We start from the raw sequence: 24,321 nt of genomic DNA, 5'->3' as shown, positions 1-24,321 counted from the left end.
CGCAGAAAGTACAGGTGGCGCTGAGCTTTCTTCGCCAGCAACGCAGGTGGTCCAGGAGAGGTCCTCACTGATGTGCACCCCCAGGAATCTGGTGCTGCTCACTCTCTCCACCACAGCACCGTCGATGGCCAGCGGCAGGTGTTGGGCGTGACTCTTTCGGAAGTCAACAACAATCTTCATCACACAGCTCATAACATCTGTTCAGTACTTTTCCATGGCTTAATCACCTCACTTCTGTGTGATACGGCACGTCTGCGTGTTGTGCACCACACTCCTCCAAAAAGGACTTGAACTGGCGGTGATTGAGACCTTTGGCTCTGATGAAGTTTACTAGTCGTGTTACTGTGTTCATAACATGTTGCATCTTTAGGGCTTTGCCACACAGTGATTATGTATAATGCAGTGCTAAACAGTTAGCTCACCTGCACAGTTCTCTTCCCGCATCATTTCCTACACTCTAAGCACCAGTCCACTCTTTCGACCACACATCGCTGGCGCACCGTCTGTCGTTAATCCCACGAGTTTATCCAACGGCAGCTTCATTTCATTTACACATTTGTAAACTTCTTCAAAGATTTCCTTTCCTGTGGTTGTTCCATGCATTGATTTTAATCCCAAAAGTTCCCCAGTATCAACACAGATTTGAGTCCACTCCATGGATGAAGACTAACAGCTGTGCGGTATCAGATGCGTCTCTGCTCTCATCCACAGCAATGCAACCAAATCCTTTACCTTTTCTGTCAACTGGTCATGTAAATTGGTGGCTAGATCACATGTGCAAGCAGCTACTGTATTTCTGCCCAGGCTAACGTTTGAAAATGATTGCTTTTTTTCTGGGCATACCAAGTCACAAATTTTCATCATGCACTTTTTCACAAACTCCCTCGTTGAAGGACCAAGCTGATTTTGCGATCTCTGTCGCCGCAATAAAACTAGCCTTTGCAACAGCTTCTGTTTCTGATGTGGCTTTTTTTAACATTGTCTTTTGTGAAACCAAGCTTCTTTTCATCACCTCTACTTTCTGGAGCCTTTGAGTCATGTCAAGGTCCTTGTACTTATCATGATATTTCGTTTCATAATGTCGTCGAATGTCATACTCCTTTGTTATAGCCACATTGACAAAGAGGTTTGTCTTTTACACTTGTAACTGTTTACAAGTGTAAAACAATACAATACAAACAAATATTCTGCTTCCCACCTGTCCAGAAGGTTCCTGTTTTCTCCCTTTCTATTCGCCATTTTTTGTGGGGAATCCAAGCACGGGATCGGTATTAGCATGAGGTCGCAATGACAACTGTCAACAGAAGAGAGGGTGTTTGTAGTTTTATTGGTGCGTGCACTATGTCCTGGTGGGCCAGCTCTAATAGTCATTTGGTATTGCTTCGCGGGCCAAATTATTTTTGGTCCGCGGGCCAGAGTTTGAAACCTGTGATCTAGACAAAGAAGGACACAGAGACAAACATGTCAGCCACAATCTCAATAGGACATGGCCCCTTCATGCCAACCACGTGGGCCCCTGAAACAAACAAACCACGCACAAAACTGAACACCATATGTGCTCCAACATCACTTCCAAAACATCTAATCAATAAGTATTCTATCCTAAATCTCCAGCAGCATTCATCCATGGTTTTAGTGTTTGACACACGAGAGGCGAGCAGGACAACCAAATGCAACAGATACACTGAGTCTTTATTGATGTTTGGGGAAAGGGGAAGTGGAGATCAGGTGCGTCATGGTCAAAGTAACAAGGTGAAGGCTTGGCCAATGATTGGGCAGTTGGCCAGGGCTGGCGGCGTTTGGGCGTGGTCGGTCAGTTGTGCAAATGTTGGTCGGCAACTGGGAATCAGCAAGGAACAAGGTACAGGTCACGAGACGCTAGTACGCGGGGTGGTATCACGAACGTGGAAACTGGCAAACAGGACCAGGACTACTGTAGGTAACAAGATGAACTGACTGACTGGCTGGTTAGATTTTATGGGGTTTAAATAGTGTCCTTAACGATCTTAACAGGTGCAGGTATTTGTCTCTGATGACTGAGCGTGGCTGACATTTTGTGGAGGAAAGTTACCGACCGACTGATGACAGCTGGTACGGCACGTGACAGTGTTCTGCCGAGGTGGTTGCGTCCTGACTATGTTGAAATAGTTTTGAGGTCCTAATTGATTAAAATTGCTTGATCTCAATCAGCTATATCTCAATTGAAAAATGTAAACATTGATTATTATAAGCAATTTCTAATCCCCATGTATTTTAATTCCAATCATGGCCCTTTCATAGCATAGTCATCATAGTTTATTTTATCCGTGCCAAATCATCCTTGGTTTTTATTGCAATAGTTGCTTTACTATCATCGAGTCATCATCTAACTGCGAAAAGCAACATGAAATGTTTTGTATCAAATAATCCAGCAGTCTGTGTTTGTCTCACGCTGGCAGAGTAGTGTTTTTCTTTCTCGGATCTCCCTCCTTTTTGTCTGATATCTCTGCTAACGTTGATGTATGTAAACAATTCCCATCTGCATCCTGTCTTGCTTGAATGTAATTAATTACCTTCCGGCCTTTTGCTCCTAAAAGTTGAGCTACATCTTTTTTATATGACTTTTTTCTTTCTCAGATCTATTAACTCTATGCAATTTGTGAATTATCCATTTGCTTTCTCTTAGTGTTGTGAATTAACATAGAGCCCCCGTTTTTACAATTTAAATTCTGTTAATTTAGCCTTTTCGACAAAAGATTTCTCGATCGCCATATTGAAGTCCAATCCATCACACATCTTAAATCATACTTCTTCCAAAATCCAAATGTCAACATCTTTAACATAGAATTTGCCCATCAATTACAAATTGATAAAAATAAATTCATTGTAGTTCTTTTAATTTGTTCATTTATGTTTCTCTTTGTCTCGTGTCCCAATCACGCCACTGTTCAAATTATTCATTATTTTCCAGATAATTCTCCTGTAATGCTCCTAAAATGGTTTAATTGTTTATTTAAACTGTCTATTTAAACTATTCTTATTCTTATTCTTCTTAAACGAGCTTCAACATGCTTTTTCTTCAGTAAGATTCATACATGGTGAGCGTGACGGTTGAGTGCATTACTCATTGTTTTCTTTGAAACAATTGTACCTGTAATTTCAGGTCTTTCTGAAGGGCTGCACAAGTGGTCCTTGGCTTTTGGACGACTCTTATGAAATTTCTTTTCACTCTGTCAGAAATGTTGCGAGGAGCACCTGGTTGTGGTCGGTTCATAGTGAAATGATGCTATTTCCGCTTCCAGATTATGGCCCCAGCAGTGCTCACTGTAACGTTCAGAAGTTGGGAAAACCTTCTGTAAAATGCCATCATTATGGTTTGCAACAATAAGGTTGCGGAGGTCTTGAGAGAGAGCTTTACGTCTACCCATCATGAGATGTTTCTTGTTTGATACCAGAAACACCTTTCTATAGGCCATCGGTTGGGACTGAATTAGCTGATATTACCATATTGGCCCGAATATAAGACGACCTGATTATAGATAAACCCCTCTTTTTCAAGACTCAAAACGCATGTTATTTTGCCTCATTCAAATCATGCAAAAACTGTCCATCACATCTTAATATCTGAACATTTAAATATGTAAACTAAAGTGCAATCACATTTGTAAATGAATGGCTTCTGGTTTTTGAAATGTAAATATACCAATCTACTGTGATAAAACAACAAAATTGCGGTAACTGCATTAACCATCAGAACGAAGTCTAACTAACTGTAGTCTTGAAACAAATCTGAATAAGAAAAAACATTGCAATAAAATAATGCAAACTGGATTAAACTTGAGAGTAGCTGAGATCTGTCATGTCAGAACATTACTCCTCACAAACATCCTCTGCCTCGGTGTGCTCAGTGTCACTGTCCACGTACGCGCACACCCTCCTGTCGAGCTCTTGAAAGCGGCCGCTCTGAGGACACGGAAAGCTTTTCTCTGATTGTGAGCATTTTTTAGGCAATCTTTTTGAGCTCTCTATTTCCGTACATTATACTCTGTGACACCATATTCCACAGCTGCTTTGCAATTGTTTGAAGACTCTGCCTCATTTATCACCATCATCTTGAAGTTTGCATCATACCTTCTCCTCAGCCGGTTAACCTGGCCGATCTTCGACCTACTTTTCTCCAGATTGTCGCAACGTTTCTCCATTTTCTGTTATCTCTTATTTTCTTCTCTTTTCTTTCTTACCGCTAATTTTTCTTTTTCTTTTTTGTACTGCCGTTATTATTATTTTTATTCTTCATGACAGGTTTTCACTTTGGCCTGGCGCCATCTAGCGTTGTGAATGGGAATAATGTCTAGACCCCAAATGTAAGACGACCCCCACTTTTTTAGTCTTATTTCAATGCAAAAAACACTGTTTTATATTCGGTTCAATACGGTAATTTGCACATTATTATTAAGGTGGAGGATTACTTCCTATTTACCAATTTGGCCCGAATATAAGACGATGTTTTTTGCATTGAAATAAGACTGAAAAGTGGGGGTTGTCTTATTTAAGGGCCCTAGACATTCACAACGCTAGGGGGCGCCAGATACCTTCAAAGTGAACGCTGAACTTAACTCCCCAGGCCAAAGCGAACCCGTCACAAAGAAGAAAAATAAAATAAATACTAGAAGTAGCGGAAGCACGAAGAAGAAAAATAACAGCGGTAAGAAAGAAAACACAAGAAAATAAGAGAAGAGATAACAGAAAATGGAGAAAGGTAGCGACAATCTGGAGAAAAGTGCATCGAAGATCGGCCAGGTTAACCAGCAGCTGAGAAGTTATGACGCAAACTTCAAGATGCTCGTGATAAATGAGGCAGAGTCTTCAAACAATTGCCAAGCGGCTGTGAAATATGGTGTCACAGAGTGCAATGTACGGAGATGGAGAACTAAAAAAGATGGCCTAAAAAATGCTCACAGTCAGAGAAAAGCTTTCCGTGGTCCTCAGAGCGGCCGCTTTCAAGAGCTCGACAGGAGTGTATGCGCGTACGTGAACGAGAAACGAAAGGACGGGATGCCCATCAGCAGAGCTGTCATTCAGCTCAAGGCCGTGGAAATAAACAAAGAGCTAAACATACCCACCGCTGACTTTAACCCAAGCCTCAGCTGGTGTAAAATAATGAACGTAACGGACTAATGATGTGGAGTAACAGACTAACACTGCGACGCAGAACAAGTCTAGCACAGCGCCTGCCCTCTGACTTTGAAGATAATCTGTTGTCTTCAGCGCTATATGGTCAATTTAAGGAAAAAGCACTCTTACCCACTGGATCAGATTGACAATGCTGTGTTTTTTTGATATGCCAACACCTGTCACTGTACACAAGAAAGGTGAGAAATCTTTTATTATAAAAGCCACTGGAAATAAGAAGACCCGTGTTACAGTCATGTAGCCTGCCTCGCAGACGGAACCATATTCTGAACATATGTATGTGGTTTTAAAACGTAAGACAGTACCTAAGGAGGCGATGCCAGCTGGCATTATTGTACGTGCCCAGGAAAAGAGCTGGATGGAGACCGAGCTTGTAGTAGACTGGCTCGAGGTTGTGTGGGGCAGACGGCGTGGGGGACTCAGAAAAATGAGGAACATGCTGATTTTTGATGCATTTCGTGGACACTTGTCTGGATCAGACCAAAAAACAAGTGAAGGCGATGAACGGCGACCTAGTGATCATTCCGGGAGGGATGACAAGTCAGCTGCAGGTGTTGGATATTGTGGTCAACAAACCATTCAAAGACAATCTGCGAAAGAATTACACAGAGTGGTTCCTGTCTGATGATCACGCACTCACACCGACAGGAAAGATTCAGAAGCCTCCTGTATGTTTGCTCTGTGAGTGGATCCTCCACGCATGGGATGCAGTTTCCCCAAAGAGCATTATCCACGGGTTTAAAAAATGTTATATATCAAATGCCTTGGACGGCAGTGAGGATGACGTGCTATGGGAGGAGCCAGCGGAGCCAGAGGATGGGAGTGAGGACAGTGACACTGAGCACAGCAAGGCAGAGGATGTTTGTTTGTGAGGAGTAATGTTCTGACATGACAGATCTCAGCTACTCTCAAGTTTCAACCAATTTGCATTATTTTATTTCAATGTTTTTTCTTATTCAGATTGTCATAATCATTTGTTTCAGATATGCTGTAAATATTTTCTGTATAAAATTAAATTTGGCGTTCAAAAAAAGTTTTTTTTTTCCAAACTTCAGTCTTGAAAAAGGGGGGTCGTCTTTGAGCGGCTTGTCATGGCGCACGTCAGATCTGTTCTTCCCCCCACCATAGACCCCTTCCACTTTGCGTACCGAGCCAATCGGTCCTCGGTCCAATCGGAACAGAGACTCGTATGTGAGATTGCTGTTTGTGGACTTCAGTTCTGCATTCAACACCATTGTTCCACAGTGTCTCATCTGCAAACTCGACAAGCTGGGCCTCATTACCTACCTTTGCAACTGGCTACTGTCAGAGGCTTCAGGTAGTGCGTGTTGGCGACAATGTCTCCGGCAGCATCACGCTGAGTACGGGGGCCCCTCAAGGCTGCGTGCTCAGTCCGCTGCTCTTCACCCTGACCTACACTCACTACAGATTGGAGGTCGACCTTTTGGACAACAACCTTCTGTTGAACGTCAGCAAGACCAAGGAGATTGTTGTTGACTTCCGGAAGGGTCACACCCAACACCTGCCGCTGACCATCGACGGTGCTGTGGTGGAGAGAGTGACCAGCACCAGATTCCTGGGGGTGCACATCAGTGAGGTCCTCTCCTGGACCACCAACGCTGCGTCGCTGGCGAAGAAAGCTCAGCGCCGCCTGTACTTTCTGCGTAAACTCAGGCGAGCGAGTGCTCCTCCTGCCATCATGACCACATTCTACCGTGGCACCATTGAGCGTCCTCTCCAGTTGTATCGCTGTGTGGGGTGGTGGTTGCACAGAATACAACATGAAGGGCCTGCAGCGCATAGTGAACAAAGCTAGTAAGATCAGGGCTTCACTCCCCTCCCTGAAGGACATTTACACCTCCCGTTTCACCCGCAAAGCGACCGCGATTGTGTGATGTGAGTCACCCCGCTCACTCTTTGTTTGATCTTCTGCCCTCTGGGAAGAGGTACAGATGCCTGCGCTCCCGCACCACCAGACTCACCAACAGCTTCATACTCCAAGCTGTCAGAATCCTGAATTCTCTCCCCCTCCACCCTTGGCTGCATAACGTCCTGTTCTGCGCTATATTCTGGCTGTCTGCTGTATGCACACTTGCTCCATTTTGCTCCTCTTATATGTCCATTTATTTATTTATTGTTTATTTATTGGGTTATTTGCTTATTACTTATTCATCGCTCTTGTCTATTCGTTTTTACTCTGTGCTGTTTGCTTGTATGTGTTGTGTAATGTGTCTAGTCACCGTGGGACGGTGGGAAACGTAATTTCGATCTCTTTGTGTGTCTTAACATGTGAAGAAATTGACAATAAAGCAGACTTTGACTTTGATAATCGGGGTCCTCTTATATTCGGGCCAATACGGTACTTTGAGATTTCAGCTGGTGTCTTGGCTTTCTGTGTCTTTGTGTTCCTCCCTTTAGTCATGTGTTCAGTAACATTCCCCAGTGCCATTTCACATTATTACACTTAATTCTTGGACATCTATGGTTTGTGTGCGTGGATTGCATGAGTTGTTACCGAAATCTGGTAAAAATTTCATGTCAATGCCATCTTTAGAAATAAACTTACTGAGAAAATATGTATTTACTGAGTAAAATGGTGAGTTTGGTAATAAAGTAAAATATCAATGAAGAATCGGTTATTGTTTGAAAACAAAGTAGTGAAACTTGAGAACAATCTTGGAAAATAATTACTATCGTAAAATAGAGACAAATGACATGGACCATGTGAAGTTTTCATTTCAGTGTATGCTGCGGGCCACACAAGAAAAACATTTGGAGACCCCTGATAAATCCCAGGGCCTGATTTAAACAATGCAAACTTTTTTTTTTTGACCATGCCCACTTTAAGAATCAGAATCAAGTGTCATTTGGAACTGGAACCACAATGAGGACCCAGAATCCAAAACAGAATCATTCTTTAAACAATGCCCAATCCAAGTCTAAAAGTGTGAAAAGATTAAAAAATAAGTAAAAAGTCTCTTCATGCTCTCCCCAGTCTGCCTCTCTTATTTCTCCACAGTTGTTTGCTCATTTTCTTTTAAATACTTTCAATTGGCAAAGGTTTTAACCCATTACTAACTTTATTTTCAGTTCACAAATTCACGTCAGCTCAACCAGATGGCAATGAGCATGACATGGAATTTAGCAGCGCTCGTGTGGATGGCCTAGTACGGCGTGTGTACACACCAGGGGAAATGACAGAGAGCTTCGAGGGCCGCGAGGACTTCCTCTACTACAGACAAGTCATCTTCGATAGAAATGTACAGTTGCCAAAGGAAGCAGCGCCAGAAGAGCGACCTTTGCTGGTAAATCACTCCTGAGAGCAAATATATAGTAGACAGTATTATGTAGTCGTTTCTGTTTAGATCACCCACCGTCATCCGTTTGTCAGTCAATGAGTGAATTGGTTAGCTCGTCGATCAACTGTTAGTTAATGTCTGGGTGAATGGAGGACTCAGGCACAGTTGGGCATCAAGGCAGTCCATCCCTCCATCCACCCACTCAATCCATCTGTGCATCCGTCTATCCATCAATTTTCCAACGCTTATCCTGAGTCCGGTCGTGGGGGCAGCAGCTTTTACAAAAAAGCCCTGATTCCCCTCGCCCCAGCCACTTCAACCAACTCCTCCCAAAGGAGCCCAAGGCATTCCCGAGCCAGCCAAGATAAAGTCTCTCCACTGTGTCCTGGGTCGACCCCGGGACCTCCCACCAAGGGACATGCCTGGAACACCTCACCAGGGAGGCATCCAGGAGGCATCTTAATCAGATGTCTGAACCACTTCTTCTTGCTCCTCTCAACGCAGAGGAACAAAGGCTCGACTCCGACTCCCTTGCAGAGGACAGAGCTTCTACAGCAGGGGTGGGCAATTATTTTTTCCATGGGGCCACATGAGAAACTGAAAATATTGTGGAGGGCCGGCCAAAAGGCTGAACTCAATTCTTCATATTATTAATTGCATTTCTTTATAAAAAGCAGTAAATAACATTATTTTTGACAAGCTGGTAAGAGTATATATCATAATTAAGTAATGAAAAAGTGAGTTTTCCTTGCAAAAAATGTCATTTATTCAATCAAATTTTCCCAAAACAATGTGATTCACAAAATGTGAACGTTTTTTACTATCTGTGACATTTATCCAATAAACTTAGATGCAGGCAATCAGGTAATCAATATCTCTGAAGAAAAGCATGTAATTAAATAATTAAATCACTAAAACAACATAATAAAAACACACTAAACATACAAATAAAAATAACCACACTACAATTAAAATCATGCACAACTCAACCATAAAAACATGCTTTAAAACTTCTACCTTCTTACATTTTTTAATTCTTTTTTCTTGTTCAGTGAGAGAAATCTAGTCTCTGCTGTGCTTTAACGAGTGCATCAAAGTGAGGTTGCATGTCTGAGGTGGAGTCTCGTAATGCCGACTCAAATTGTAGTCTTTAAACACGGCGATCTGCTCCCCGCAAACTAAACACACGGCTTTACCTCCGACTTCAGTAAATAAATACTTAGCAGTCCAGTTTTTGTTGAAAACCCTGCATTCGGCATCTACCTTTTTTTAGCAGCGGGCATTTCTGAGGGCTTAAGTCTTGTGACTTGCTAGCGACAATGATCCAATCATGCGCACGTCTCGCACGCCTTGATATACGTATTGCGTCATCATGTACGTGAATAAAAACCAACTTCAAAATAAAAGCAACGCAGCTTCAGTCCATGCATCAAGTAAAATAAGAAAATATGTCATTCATTTCATCTTCTTCCGCTTATCCGGGGTCGGGTCGCGGGGGCAGCAGCTTTAGGAGGGACTCCCAGACCTCCCTCTCCCCAGCCACTTCCTCCAGCTCATCCCGGGGGATCCCAAGGCGTTCCCAGGCCAGCCGAGAGACGTAGTCTCTCCAGCGCGTCCTGGGTCGACCCCGGGGTCTCCTACCGGTGGGACATGCCCGGAACACCTCCCCAGGGAGGCGTCCAGGAGGCATCCTGATGAGATGCCCGAGCCACCTCATCTGGCTCCTCTCAACGTGGAGGAGCAGCGGCTCTACTCCGAGTCTCTCCCGGATGACCGAGCTTCTCACCCTATCTCTAAGGGAGAGCCCGGACACCCTGCGGAGGAAACTCATTTCAGCCGCTTGTATCCTGGATCTCGTTCTTTCGGTCACGACCCATAGCTCGTGACCATAGGTGAGGGTAGGAGCGTAGATCGACCGGTAAATCGAGAGCTTTGCCTTTTGGCTCAGCTCTCTCTTCACCACGACGGACCGGTACAGAGTCCGCATTACTGCCGACGCTGCGCCGATCCGCCTGTCGATCTCGCGCTCCATCCTGCCCTCACTCGTGAACAAGACCCCAAGATACTTGAACTCCTCCACTTGGGGCAGGATCTCATCCCCGATCCGGAGAGGGCATTCCACCCTTTTCCGACCGAGGACCATGGACTCGAATTTGGAGGTGCTGACCCTCATCCCGACCGCTTCACACTCGGCTGCGAACCGCTCCAGTGATTGCTGGAGATCACGGACTGAAGAAGCCAACAGCACCACGTCATCTGCAAAAAGCAGAGACGCGATGCTGAGGTCCCCAAACCGGACCCCCTCAACGCCTCGGCTGCGCCTAGAAATTCTGTCCATAAAAATTATGAACAGAATCGGTGACAAAGGCCAGCCTTGGCGGAGTCCAACCCTCACTGGGAACGAATCCGACTTACTGCCGGAAATGCGGACCAAACTCTGGCATCGGTTATACAGGGACCGAACCGCCCTTATCAGTTGGCTCGGCACCCCGTACTCCCGAAGCACCCCCCAGAGAACCTCCCGAGGGACACGGTCGAACGCCTTCTCCAAGTCCACAAAACACATGTGGACTGGTTGGGCGAACTCCCATGCACCCTCGAGGATCCTGCCGAGGGTGTAGAGCTGGTCCACTGTTCCACGGCCAGGACGAAAGCCACATTGCTCCTCCTGAATCCGAGGTTCGACCTCCCGACGGATCCTCCTCTCCAGCACCCCTGAATAGACCTTACCAGGGAGGCTGAGGAGTGTGATTCCCCTGTAATTGGAACACACCCTCCGGTCCCCCTTCTTAAAGAGGGGAACCACCACCCCAGTCTGCCAATCCAGAGGCACCGTCCCCGATGTCCACGCAATGCTGTAGAGGCGTGTCAGCCATGACAGCCCCACAACATCCAGAGCCTTTAAGAACTCCGGGCGGATCTCATCCACCCCCGGGGCCTTGCCACCGAGGAGTTTTTTGACTACCTCAGTGACTTCGACCTCCGAGATTGGAGAGTCCGCCTCAGAGTCCCCAGGCCCTGCTTCCACAATGGAAGGCGTGTCGGTGGAATTGAGGAGGTCTTCGAAGTATTCCCCCCACCGACTCACGGCATCCCGAGTCGAGGTCAGCAGCACACCATCTCCACTGTAAACAGTGTTGACCGTGCACTGCTTCCCCCTCCTGAGACGCCGGATGGTGGACCAGAATTTCCTCGAAGCCGTCCGGAAGTCATTCTCCATGGCCTCGCCAAACTCCTCCCACGCCCGAGTTTTTGCCTCAGCAACCGCCGAAGCCGCGTTCCGCTTGGCCATCCGGTACCTGTCAGCTGCCTCCGGAGTCCCGCAGGCCAAAAAGGCCCTATAGGACTCCTTCTTCAGCTTGACGGCATCCCTTACCGCCGGTGTCCACCACCGGGTTCGGGGATTGCCGCCACGACAGGCACCAACAACCTTACGGCCACAGCTCCGGTCGGCTGCCTCAACAATGGAGGCGCGGAACAAGGTCCACTCTGACTCAATGTCCCCCGCCTCCCCCGGGACGTGGAAAAAGCTCTGCCGGAGGTGGGAGTTGAAGCTCTTCCTGACAGGGGATTCTGACAGACGTTCCCAGCAGACCCTCACAGAGCGTTTGGGCCTGCCAGGTCGGACCGGCATCTTCCCCCACCATCGGAGCCAACCCACCACAAGGTGGTGATCAGTTGACAGCTCCGCCCCTCTCTTCACCCGAGTGTCCAAAACATGCGGCCGCAAATCCGATGACACGACTACAAGGTCGATCAACGAACTGCGGCCTAGGGTGTCCTGGTGCCAAGTGCACACATGGACACCCTTATGCTTGAACATGGTGTTCATTATAGAAAATCCGTTGCGAGCACAGAATTCCAATAATAGAACACCGCTCGGGTTCAGATCGGGGGGGGCGTTCCTCCCAATCACGCCCTTCCAGGTCTCAATGTCATTGCCCACGTGAGCATAGAAGTCACCCAGTAGAACGATGGAGTCCCCAGAAGGAGCGCTCTCCAGCACTTCCTCCAGGGACTCTAAGAAGGGTGGGTACTCTGAGCTGCCGTTCGGTGCATAGACACAGACAACAGTCAGGACCCGTCCCCCCACCCGAAGGCGGAGGGAGGCTACCCTCTCGCTCACCGGGGTGAACCCCAATGTGCAGGCGCCCAGCCGGGGGGCAATAAGTATGCCAACACCTGCTCGACGCCTCTCACCGTGGGCAACTCCAGAGTGGAAGAGAGTCCAGCCCCTCTCGAGAGGACTTGTACCAGAGCCCAAACTATGTGTGGAGGCAAGTCCGACTATATCTTGTCGGAACCTTTCTGCCTCACACACCAGCTCGGGCTCCTTTCCAGCCAGAGAGGTGACATTCCATGTCCCTAGAGCCAGTTTCTCCAGCCGGGGATCGGACCGCCAAGGTCCCCGCCTTTGGCCGCCGCCCAGCTCACTATGCACCCGACCCCTTTGGCCCCTCCTATAGGTGGTGAGCCCATTGGAAGGGGGACCCACGTTTTCTTTTCGGGCTATGCCCGACCGGACCCCATGAGCGAAGGCCCGGCCACCAGGCGCTCGCCTTCGAGCCCCACCTCCAGGCCTGGCTCCAGAGAGGGGCCCCGGTGACCCGCGTCCGGGCGAGGGAAAACGACGTCCATTTATTGTAATCATCATCAGGGGTCTTCTGAGCCGTGCTTTGTCTGGCCCCTCACCTAGGACCCTTCTGCCATGGGTGACCCTACCAGGGGCATGAAGCCCCAGACAACATGGCTCCTAGGATCATAGGGGCACGCAAACCCCTCCACCACGATAAGGTGACGACTCACGGAGGGGGGTGACGACTCACGGAGGGGGGTGACGACTCACGGAGAAAATATGTTTATTTTGTTATTTCCAATGAACCTTACACGTCAACCAAAGGGCCGTACAATGCCCAGGTCTGTTCTACAGGGTCCGGCAAAACGTTCTGACACATTTGTAGGGTTAATAAAATGCTAATAAATCAAAGAAACAAAAACATTTTTATTATTTTCAAAAATTACATAAAATGCCATTTTGTTTAGTTTCGTTTCATTTTATTTTCGTTTCATTTTCAAATAATGTTATTTTGGTCTTGCCGCTGCCACATTTTCTGGAATTCTGGCGGTGGGAGGTCGGCCGGTTGAGTTTCGTTTCAACGCTGATCCATTGGTTCTGAAGTTATAACCCATAACAAGATTGTGTTCTTAGCTGATACGGGATCATGTCTACCAAGTCTGAAGCGCAAACGGAATGGTTGTTGTGTTGTAGTTACAGATTCGTTCTTGATAAACATTTCCACAATGAAAGCGTGATGCTGACCGGTCCAATTCATGTTCGCAACTGAAACGGAACAAAATAACATGATTCGAAAATGAAATCAAAATGAAATTGTTAGAGTGGTGCTCACTAACTTATTTTGCAAAGAACACCGGAGACAGTATGCCCTTTGAGCACTTGCAAGTGGAGAGATCGATCGTCAGTCACTGTGCATACAGCGATGTTCGAACGAAGTCTGACTTAGTCTGACTTCTTGCTCTTGCAAGAGCATATTTATTGAGAGAAGCAGGGTGGGGGTGAGTGGACAGGGTGGGGCTGAACCCCTGGCCTCTGGTCAAATCATAGCAGGGGGTGCTTTACGATGTGTAAACAGAACAACTTTGATTGCTTCCTCTGCAGCTGGTCAATCAATTCAAGGGATCTTAGCACTTTGTTTTACTACTTTGTTAAGACAGGACACGTTTGGGTAATTATGACAGGTTACATTCCAACAAGCATTGGATCAAACAGGTCTATCAACCCTAACAGAAATGAAACAAAAGAAAAAATGGCATTATATATATACTTTTCAAAATAAAAAACAAAAAAACACTTCTTTTTTTATTTAATTTATTTGCATTTTATGAAACCTACAAATGTGTTCGATCATTTTCCCAGACCCTGTATTAAGGAGAGTTCGGACACCCAGCAGAGGAAACTCATTTTGGCTGCTCGAATCCAGGATCTTGTTCTTTCGGTCACGACCCATAGCTCATGACCATAGGTGTGGGTAGGAACATAGATCGACCGGTAAGTTGAAGGTTTCGCCTTTCGGCTCAGCTCCTACACCACGACAGACGGGACAGAGTCTGCATCACAGCAGACGCTGCACTGATCCAGCTGTCAATGTCCCGCTCCATCCTACCCTCACTTGAGAACAAGACCTCAAGATGCTTGAACTTCACTTGGGGCAAGCTCTTATCCCCGACCCAGAGAGGGCATTCCACACTCTCTTTTCTGACTGAGGACCATTGTTAGAGATGTTCTCACTCTAACTTATTTTGCAAGAACCACGCGAGAGACAGTATGCCCTTTAAGCACTTGCAAGTGGAGAGCTTGTTCGTTACTGTAGATACAGCAATGTTCGAACAAACTCTGCCTATTGATTCATGCAAGAGAGTATTTATTGAGAGAAGTAGGTTGGGGGTGAGAGTGGCCAAGGTGGGGGTGAACCCCTGGCCTCTCAGGGGGTCACAGCTGGGGGTGTTTTACGATGTTGTGTAAACAGAACACCTCTGATTGCTTCCTCTGCAGTTGGTCAATCAGTTCAAAGGATCTTAGCACTTTGTTCTACTACTTTGTTAAGACAGGACAAACTATGTTAATTATTACAGGTTACATTCTAACATAAGCATAGGATCAAACTCATCTAAATCCTAACAACCATGGTCTCAAATTTGGTAGGTGCTGATTTACATCCCAGCAGCTTCACATTCGACTGGTAACAGCTCCAGTGAGAACTGGAGATCACCGTTTGAAGAAGCCAACAGTACCACATCAGAGGCAATGTTGCGGTCACCAAACTGGACACCCTCAAGGCCTCGGCTTGCGCCTAGACATTCTGTCTCAACAGAAACGAATCCAACTTACCAACAACGTGGACCAAACTCTGGCATTGTGATACAGGGACTGAACCACTCTGATCAGTGGGTTCAGTACCCCATACTCCCAAAGCACCCATCACAGAGTTTTCTAAGGGACATGGTCGAACGTCTTCTCCAAATCCACAAAGCACATTAGACTGGTTGGGTGTACTCTCGAGGACTCTGCTGAGGGTCTGCTGGTCCACTCCACTGTTCCAGGGCCTGGGCAGAAACCATATTGCTCCTCTTGAATCCGAGATTCGACCTCCCGATGAAGCCTCCTCTCCAGCACCCCTGAATAGACCTTACCGGTTAGGCTCTGTAGTTGGAACACACCCTCCAGTCCCCCTTCTTAAAAAGGGGGACCACCACCACAGTCTGCCACTCTCGAGGGACTGTCCCCGAAGTCCACACAATTTTGTAGAGGGGTGTCAACCAGGATAGCCCCACAACATTCAGAGCATTTAGAAATTCCGAGAGGATCCATACACCCCCAGGGCCTTGCCGCTGAGGAGCTTTTTAACCACCTCAGTGACGACAAACCCAGAGATAAGAGAGTTCACCTTATATTCGACAAGCTCTGCTTCCTCTGTGGAGTTGAGGAGGTCCTCTCCTGGACTGTCAACAAAGCGGTAGTCTTGAAAGCACAACAGCAACTCCACTTTCTGAGAGTGCTCAGGAAAAAATATCTTGACAACCAGCTGCTGGCGACCCACTGAACATCCACCTAGCGTACTGCATCACGGTGTGATGTGTTCCCTGGTGGGCGCGTTCCCCCACGGGTTGGTGGAATACATCAATAATAGTAGTAATGGATTTTATTTATAGATTGCACTTTACATTTGAACGTAAATCTCAAAGTGCTACAGAACACAGGACACGTAAACTTATGTAAAATTAAAGCAATAAAATAAAGTGATCAAATTGATCAAATATCACTTTAAAACTAGCAAGAGTATGCTTTGTGGAATAAATAGGTTTTTAGACCTTTCTTAAAAGCTTCCACCGTCTGTGGCCCTAAAATGGCCTAGGAGGGCGTTTCACAGACGGGAAGCAGCAGCTTCGAAGGCCTGGTCCCCCATGGTCTTGAGTCGTATCCTGGGCTGGAGCAGACCTGGTGCTGTTGGCCTGACTGTGTTCTGCCAGAGGTGTGTGGTGTGATTAGGTTAGTGGGGCCATCAACGTGGAGAAAGTGGTGGGTGTGCAGGAGAATCTTGTATACTATACAGAGGTAAATGGGGAGCCTGTGGAGGGTGTGAAGGATGGGGGTGATGTGCTTGTGTTTCCACACCCTCATCAGTCAGTTGGCTTCATTCTTCAAGGCGCAATACGAGGAAGCAATCTGAGGAGAGGACGCTGGCGCTGATTGTTCGCCGCTTCTCCACCAGAATTAGTTTAGTTTTAGTGTTTTTAGTGTTTTATTTAATTCTCCACCAGAATTAGTTTAGTTTTAGTGTTTTTAGTGTTTGACGCCTGGACCCTTGCCAAGGCACCCTAGCCTAGCAAATGGCTAACACGCAAGTTCAGCTTTCTCCAACCGGCACTATATTAACTTACTCCATCCCCCGCTTGCTGGAGCTGAGTAATCACACCATTCCAGGGTGTGTCTCAGTCATCAAAGAACTCGGACTTCTCTGCAGACCTCGTTACATCCACAGAAGTACCCATCGTAACTTTGTTTTCTCCCAACCTGCCCATAACGCTATTCCATCCATCTGCTCCTCCACCGCCCGATATCCCGTCGCATGCCCAACACGTCATCAGAGACCCGGCACACTTGGATCTTATTGTAGCAACCAAGCGGGGCTGCAGTACTCCAGGTGGCCTGAAAAACATCGTGTGGAGTCCACTCTTACACGGAGCGGGCTCCGACTCAAGACAGACACTGGGTTGCCGGGAAAACACGGAACGGACATCTCTCTGGCACGGAACAGACTTCAACACGGAGCAGCCCCGGGGTGGCCAGGACAAAACGAACTGGATTTCACTCCAACACATAGTGGACTGCACTTCATGTGGCACAGAAGACGTGGAGTGGATTTCTCTCTTCTTCGCCCCCTACCTAAACGTAGCCCCACATCCACAATCAAAATGGATCTCCTCAACATCCAAGCACTCACCTGTAAATCATCATTTATTCACAACCCCATCCTGGACAAAGGCTTAGACATAATGTGCCTGACTGAGACCTGGCAACCACCGGATGTCTATCAATTCCTCAATGAAGCCTGTCCCTCTGGTTATAAATACATAACTAAACCCCGCAGCACTGGCCGTGGCGGTGGCATTGCTGTATTCCATCGTCTTGATCTAGAGCTGTCCCCCCTCCCACTACCTGATCACTCCTCATTCGAATCCCTTGCATTCAAATGTAAACCTCCATATCCTGTCACAGTTTTACTTATTTACCGCCATCCTAAACCAAACTCCGCTTTTGTTCCAGAACTATACGATCTACTCACTACCCTCTGTACCTCCACTTCCTCTAATTTAATCATATTAGGTGATGTTAACATCCATGTCGACACCCCCTCCCGCCCCCCTGCCTCTGACCTGTTGCAGCTATTGGACTGTTTACACCTCACTCAACATGTGAATGTCCCCACCCATGACAAAGGGCATACACTTGACCTTGTCATTTTCTCATCGGTCATAAGCAACCTACAAGTTCACGAGGTTGGTGTGTCTGACCACAAACTTATTCAAATGGAACTGCCTTTCCCACGCCCCCTCTCCAAACCCAAGCGGCAAATATCATTCAGAAATTTCAAATACATCAACCAAGACACTTTAGCACAGGACCTCCTGCTTCTCTCCTCCTCCTCTGTGACCTTTCCATCAGTCAGCAAGGCAGTGGACCATTACAATAACTCTTTGGCCAAACTTCTAGGTATCCACGCCCCCATAAAAAACAAAACAGTCACTTTTTCACGCTCAGCCCCCTGGTACACCAGTGAGCTGCGGCTGATGAAGTCAACTGGACGCATCCTGGAGCGTCGTCTCAATGCCTCAGGTCTGACCGTGCACAAACAGGCCTATAAAGAACATCAGAAGGCCTACTCAAAAGCCCTTGGGATTGCACGTGCCCAGTTCTACTCCAACATCATAAACAATACCCCTGGAAACTCAAAACAGCTATTTTCAACCATCAACCACTTTCTCAAACCCCAACCCACCACTCCAACGGAATCCTCAGAGGTAGTGTGCAATAACTTTATGACCTTCTTTACCGCTAAGGTTGACAACATCCGCACCCAGCTCCTCTCCTCTTCTGGCCCCTCCACTTCACCTCCACTCCCCTTCCTTCCACCCGGGTCAGTCCAGCCTCTCCGCTGTTTCTCCCCTATCTTGCAGTCGGAGGTAGAGGACATCATCAAAAAGATGAAACCCTCCACATGTGCCCTGGACCCTTTCCCCACAGCCCTCATTAAACATCAAAGCTCAGCCATCAGTCCCCTAATAACCAATGTCATCAACCTCTCACTCCAGTCTGGCTCTGTACCCCCTGCATTGAAGACAGCCATTATTACCCCCCTGCTCACAAAACCCTCGCTTGACCCGGACAACCTTGCCAACTACAGGCCAATATCAAACCTCCCGTTTCTCTCCAAGGTTCTGGAAAAAGTGGTAGCTGCCCAACTTCACGCCCATCTCACCCGCAATAACATCGCTGAGAAATTTCAATCCGGTTTTCGCTCTGGCCACAGCACCAAAACAGCCCTTGTTAGGGTCACCAACGACCTTCTCATGGCTGCCGATGCAGGCTCCTCTTCACTCCTCATTTTGTTGGATCTGTCCGCTGCATTTGACACTGTCCACCACAATATCCTCCTTAACCAACTGCACTCCATTAGATTCTCTGGCACTGCTCTAACCTGGCTTCAGTCCTACCTCTCGAACCGAACCGAGTACGTTTCCCTGGGAGGGAAAAAATCAGACACACATACAGTCACCTCCGGTGTCCCCCAGGGATCTGTACTCGGTCCTACCCTCTTCATTTTCTACATGCTACCCTTCGGCAATATAATCAGGAAGTTCGGCATCTCATATCATCGTTACGCGGACGACACCCAGCTATACCTCAAACTCAACCCCCCACCCTCTGCAACCCAGCCTCATCCATCTCCCTCATCCATCCTCTCACTGTGTCTGGAGGAGATAAAGGCGTGGATGAATCTCAGCTTCCTACAAGTCAACAGCGATAAAACCCAAGCCATGTTATTTGGCACTCCCCATCAGATCCATACCTGCCCAATCACAAGCATCTCATTCGCCGGTCACACAATCCCCTTCTCAGCCACTGTCACCGACCTGGGTGTGATACTGGACTCTCAACTCAACCTAGAGTCACACATAAAACACATCTGCAAAACCTCCTTCTTGCACCTCAGGAACATTTCCAAACTCCGCCCCACACTTACCCTGACAGATGCTGAGAAACCTGTCCACGCCTTTGTCTCCTCCAGGCTAGACTACTGTAACGCACGCCTCATCGGGATCCCTAGCAAGAGCCTCCAGAGGCTCCAGTACATCCAAAACAGCGCTGCTAGGATCCTGATGAGGGTGCGGAAAAGCGACCACATCACACCCATCCTCCGTTCTCTGCACTGGCTCCCCATCAAATTTCGAATAAATTATAAGATCACCCTCCTCACTCACCAGTGCATCCTCGGACATGCTCCCCCATACCTCAAAGAACTCCTTGCCCCCAAATCTGCCACCCGAAGCCTCCGGTCATTCAATTCTCACCTTCTCCACGTCCCGAACACCAAGCTGCGCACCATGGGCGACCGGGCCTTCTGCCATGCAGCCCCCACACTGTGGAACTCCCTCTCCGACCACCTACAAGCACCCCAATCTACTGACTCTTTCAAAACCGGACTTAAAACTCACCTCTTTACTTTGGCATTTCTGTAATTCCTGTTTTTATATCCTGGCTGTCGTCCAGTTGTTTTATACTTGTCCTTGCTTTTTATTCTTGTTTTTTACTTGCCATGTAGCACTTTGAGATTTCTTCGAATATAAAGTGCGTTATAAATATAATTTATTATTATTATTATTATTATTATTATCAGGATACCGGCAGCGCTATTTTGGACATACTGGAGCTTTTGAATGCTCTTGCCAGGGATTCCGATGAGGAGTGCATTACGGTAGTCCAACCTGAAGGCATGAACAAGCTTCTCTGCAGTCGGGCAAAGAGCGAAGTTTGGAAATGTTACAGAGGTGTCAAAAGGAAGTTTTGTAAATGTGGTTGACTTGATTGTCAAAAGAGAGGTGGGGGTCAAACGACACAAAGGTTGGTAACAGAGGGAGAGAGAGCAATGCTTTGACCAAAGAATGAAATAGAAGTTCCACTCTGGTCATTGGGTGAGTGGAGTTGGTAAGAAGTACTGATTTGAATGGCTTCTCTTTTTGAGCGCTTCACTGCAGGAAGTTCTGTCTCACCCATGCCCTTATCTCCTCCAGGCAGGAATTGCGGGGGAGAGAGTGTCAGAGGGGGCGCGGAAGGCGTGAACCTGAGGTACAGCTGCATGTCATCAGTATAGCAAAATAAGTTGATTCAATACATGCTGACACATCCAAGGGGAAGCATGTAGATCAGGGGTGTCAAACTCATTTTTTTCGCGGGCTGCATTGTCGTCATAGCTTCTTTCGGAGGGCCATTATGACTGTCAACCCAAATAAATGTATGGGCACCTCATATTTTATACAGTAAAAGCTACATGACCTCCTGCTTCGACCGAAAATTCATAGTTGAAAATCATTTGAGTTTGCAAATGTAATCCTCCATTGTAAAACAAAATGTAAAAACTAAAATGAATGTAAAACGAAATAAATGGACGACTGCTCCTTAGTTGTTCACTGTAAATTTGAACTGGAGATTACTTATTCTACAGGTGGGCGCATGAAGCATCCCGGGATCACTAGCACTCCTGCCATAAGGCTGGAGAACTTTTTTTCGTTGCCTCCGTCGGGTCTCTTTTCAAAGCCGTTTTGTTCATCTAAAGAAACACGACGTTAGAGACAGATGACAAAAAAACACTAGATATTATATACATCATCTTAACTACAGAAATTAGTTAATGTAGCCACAGTGTTTGAACAATTAAACAGCAACATAGAGACAGACAGCAGTTCGGTCTAACTGCATAGCCCGTCAGCATAGGCAGCCTTGTGATAATGCAATCCTCAGAGGAGGCAAGGCAGGAAGTTGGCTCCTCCGAGCGACTCGTCCGGTTTTAACATAACTATAAAAATTCTGCGATTTTTGTTCAAGATGATACAAAACTACTGAAATTAAAAGGAAAATGACTACATATAATAAAAACGATTTAATTTGTTTTTTCCCCTTTTCATGATGGCAGGGGAGGCACGGCCTCCCTTGCCTCCTCCGACTGCACGTCCCTATTGGTCACTCTGATTAGGGCTGTTTCTGTGCTGTGGAAGGGGCGGAAACCGGATTTAAAACATTTTGTAGAGACTATTGGATTTGAGATGGTAATGCAACTGGGATGAAACAACCTTTTCAAACAATTTTTAGATGAATGAGCAGTTGGAAATTGGTCTGTAATTGGATAGTGGGACTTGACCTAGAGTAGTAGGTTTTTTGAGAAGTTGTTTGATGATGGCTGTTTTTAGTGAAGATGGAACATGGGCAGATTGAAGGGAGAGATTGTTTATTTGTGTTTTCAGGCATCTTATTGATTGGTGGTATGTTTTGAATAAGGTTGAGGGCAGTGGATCAAGAGATCAGGTGGATAGTTTTTAATTGTGGATTCAACAAGGCCAAGGCCACCTCTCTTCCCCTTCACGGATCGTACGACTGCACCATCAACCTTCTGCCTGGCACTTCCCCTCCAAATGCTCGACTGTACTTTCTATCCAGAGCAGAGCGCAAGGTCATGGAGGAATACATCCACTGCCCTTCCTCTCGTCGGCGTTCGAGAGTCTCCAAGGAGCCATCATTTTAACCAAGCTGGACCTCCGGAATGCTAATAATTTTGCACGCATCAGGCAGGGCAACGAGTGAAAGACAGCGTTCAATACCCCCAGTGGCCTTTATGAGTACCTGGTGTTGCCATTCGACCAATTCTCCCGCAGTTTTCCAGGCATTGGTAAACGATGACTGTTTGTTTATGTGTAACTAGACAACATCCTGATCTTTTCCCGGATGTTCGCAGAGCACATGAACCATGTTCGGGCAGTGTTGTGCCGCCTATTGGAGAACTACCTGTACGTCAAAGCCAAGGGTGTCCAAACTTTTTGCAAATGGGGCCAGATTTGGTTAGATGAAAATGTATAGGGGCCGACCATTCAGACTGACATTCCTCAAACCATTACCATTGTAAATTAACATTACCATTACAATTGCATTACCTGGACAGTTAAAGATTAAAATAATAATAAATCAAATTAAGGATTTTATGAAAGTTGAATGATTTTTTTTTATTCCATATATTGAGTTTGTTTTATTAATGTTATTGTTGTATTAATGAGAAGAGTGATATTGGTGTTTCGACTGCAGTAAAGAGGCCAGGTTGTATCATGTCAGACTTTTAATCCAAATTACGTAAATCATTCTTTGTTTTATCTTTTGTAATTTAACTTCATACACAACAAAATACTTCATAATCACAAAATAATAATCCATAGTCTTTTTGTTGTTTGCGATCACTGTTTGCAGACACGCAGTAGTGTTTGTAGAGTTAGTAGCGAGTAGACAGAGCTCTCACCAGTAGTCCGTTGATTATTTTGCCTTTCCCTGTGCAGCGTCACTGGCAGCGTCTCTGATCTTAGTATCGCCTTAGTCCTTAGTGTACAGACATTTGAATGAGGAGGTGTCTGTGTCACTGATTATCTTGCAAAGGGACACCCATGCGCGCGAAAACTCGGACGGGATGGGGGAGAATGTGCTTGCACCCAATCATGTGTGTTTTCCCGTTCGTATGCATTTAATTTCTGTGGCTCGGTCCGGGGTGCGCAGGTCCCTGCGACAGTGCCAGGGGGCCACATATTGATTTTCTATCAAGATGTAAATACAATAAGTGTACGTAAGTTTCATGTAGTAAGTGCAAAACTGCATTGGCCAATGACCTGAATAACACTGAGATCTGAATGGAATAATAAACAGCAAATGCAAATGCTTCATGTTAATATTTTGCGCAATGTAACATTTAGCCTCAAATAAATAATTCCAGAGGATATACATTTTTATCAATTAACAAATGACTACCGATTTGGCCAGACCAAGCTGACAGATTTTTTTTTTGTTTGGTATCAATTTTAGCATTTGACAGCAATGCAGCTGCCACTTTGGGGTGGTTGGACAGCAAGGAGGAGCAGTGTTACGTCACATTGCCCACAATATAAACTTACTTCACTGTAAAATCGGGAGATTAGTGCAAGAAATGACAGTTCGGGGGTGAAAATTTGGAGTCTTACCTAAATCGGGAAAGTATGCATGTATGTATAATTAATTGGTACAAAACAAGCTTTCTGTGTGACAGATGCAGTAATGTCATCAAGAATCAGAATTTATGATACGATTTCATAACTGAATCTTGTTGGATTGTGTGTGTGCATGCGTTTGTGTGTGTGTGTGTGTGTGTGTGTGTGTGTGTGTGTGTGTGTGTGTGTGTGTGTGTGTGTGTGTGTGTGTGTGTGTGTGTGTGTGTGTGTGTGTGTGTGCTTGCGTGCGTGCGTGCGTGCGTGCGCATGCGAGCGTAGAAAGTGTTGGAGCGCTTCCACAGAAATCCAAATAAGGATGCCAACGACGATGTGGCCGAGCGAGTGTTTGTGGCTTCGCAGAGGAGGATAGAGGTGAAATATCATCTGGAGGAGCACCGCTTCGTCCCGTGCATGAGGACCTTCATCAAGCCGCGAGACTCAAGTGACCATCAACGCAAGTCTGAGGACTTCAGAGCTGACATGGTTTCTGGCTTCCATG

The 24,321-nt window shown here is 46.4% G+C and overlaps 1 protein-coding gene across 5 annotated transcripts in view; it reads left to right on the top strand.

Annotated features, from left to right (window-relative positions):
* drc7 (dynein regulatory complex subunit 7) overlaps positions 1 to 24,321 on the top strand; it is a 106,714-nt gene that overhangs the window by 74,459 nt on the left and 7,934 nt on the right. For 4 of the 5 annotated variants that reach the window (XM_085909015.1, XM_085909101.1, XM_085908946.1 and 1 more), the window contains 2 exons: positions 8,263 to 8,477; positions 24,102 to 24,320. In XM_085909015.1, coding sequence (XP_085765141.1) covers positions 8,263 to 8,477; positions 24,102 to 24,320 — 434 coding nt within the window. Of the gene's footprint in view, positions 1 to 8,262; positions 8,478 to 14,984; positions 20,896 to 24,101; position 24,321 lie in introns of those variants that run through there. The other variant, XR_015065795.1, reaches the window with a different exon arrangement.

This window comes from Syngnathus leptorhynchus, chromosome 1, assembly GCF_054491065.1.
Source record: "Syngnathus leptorhynchus isolate UIUO chromosome 1, UIUO_Slep, whole genome shotgun sequence".
Taxonomy (NCBI): domain Eukaryota; kingdom Metazoa; phylum Chordata; class Actinopteri; order Syngnathiformes; family Syngnathidae; genus Syngnathus; species Syngnathus leptorhynchus.
The sequence above is the reverse complement of the archived record's forward strand: the minus strand, read 5'-3'. Positions and strand labels throughout refer to the sequence as shown.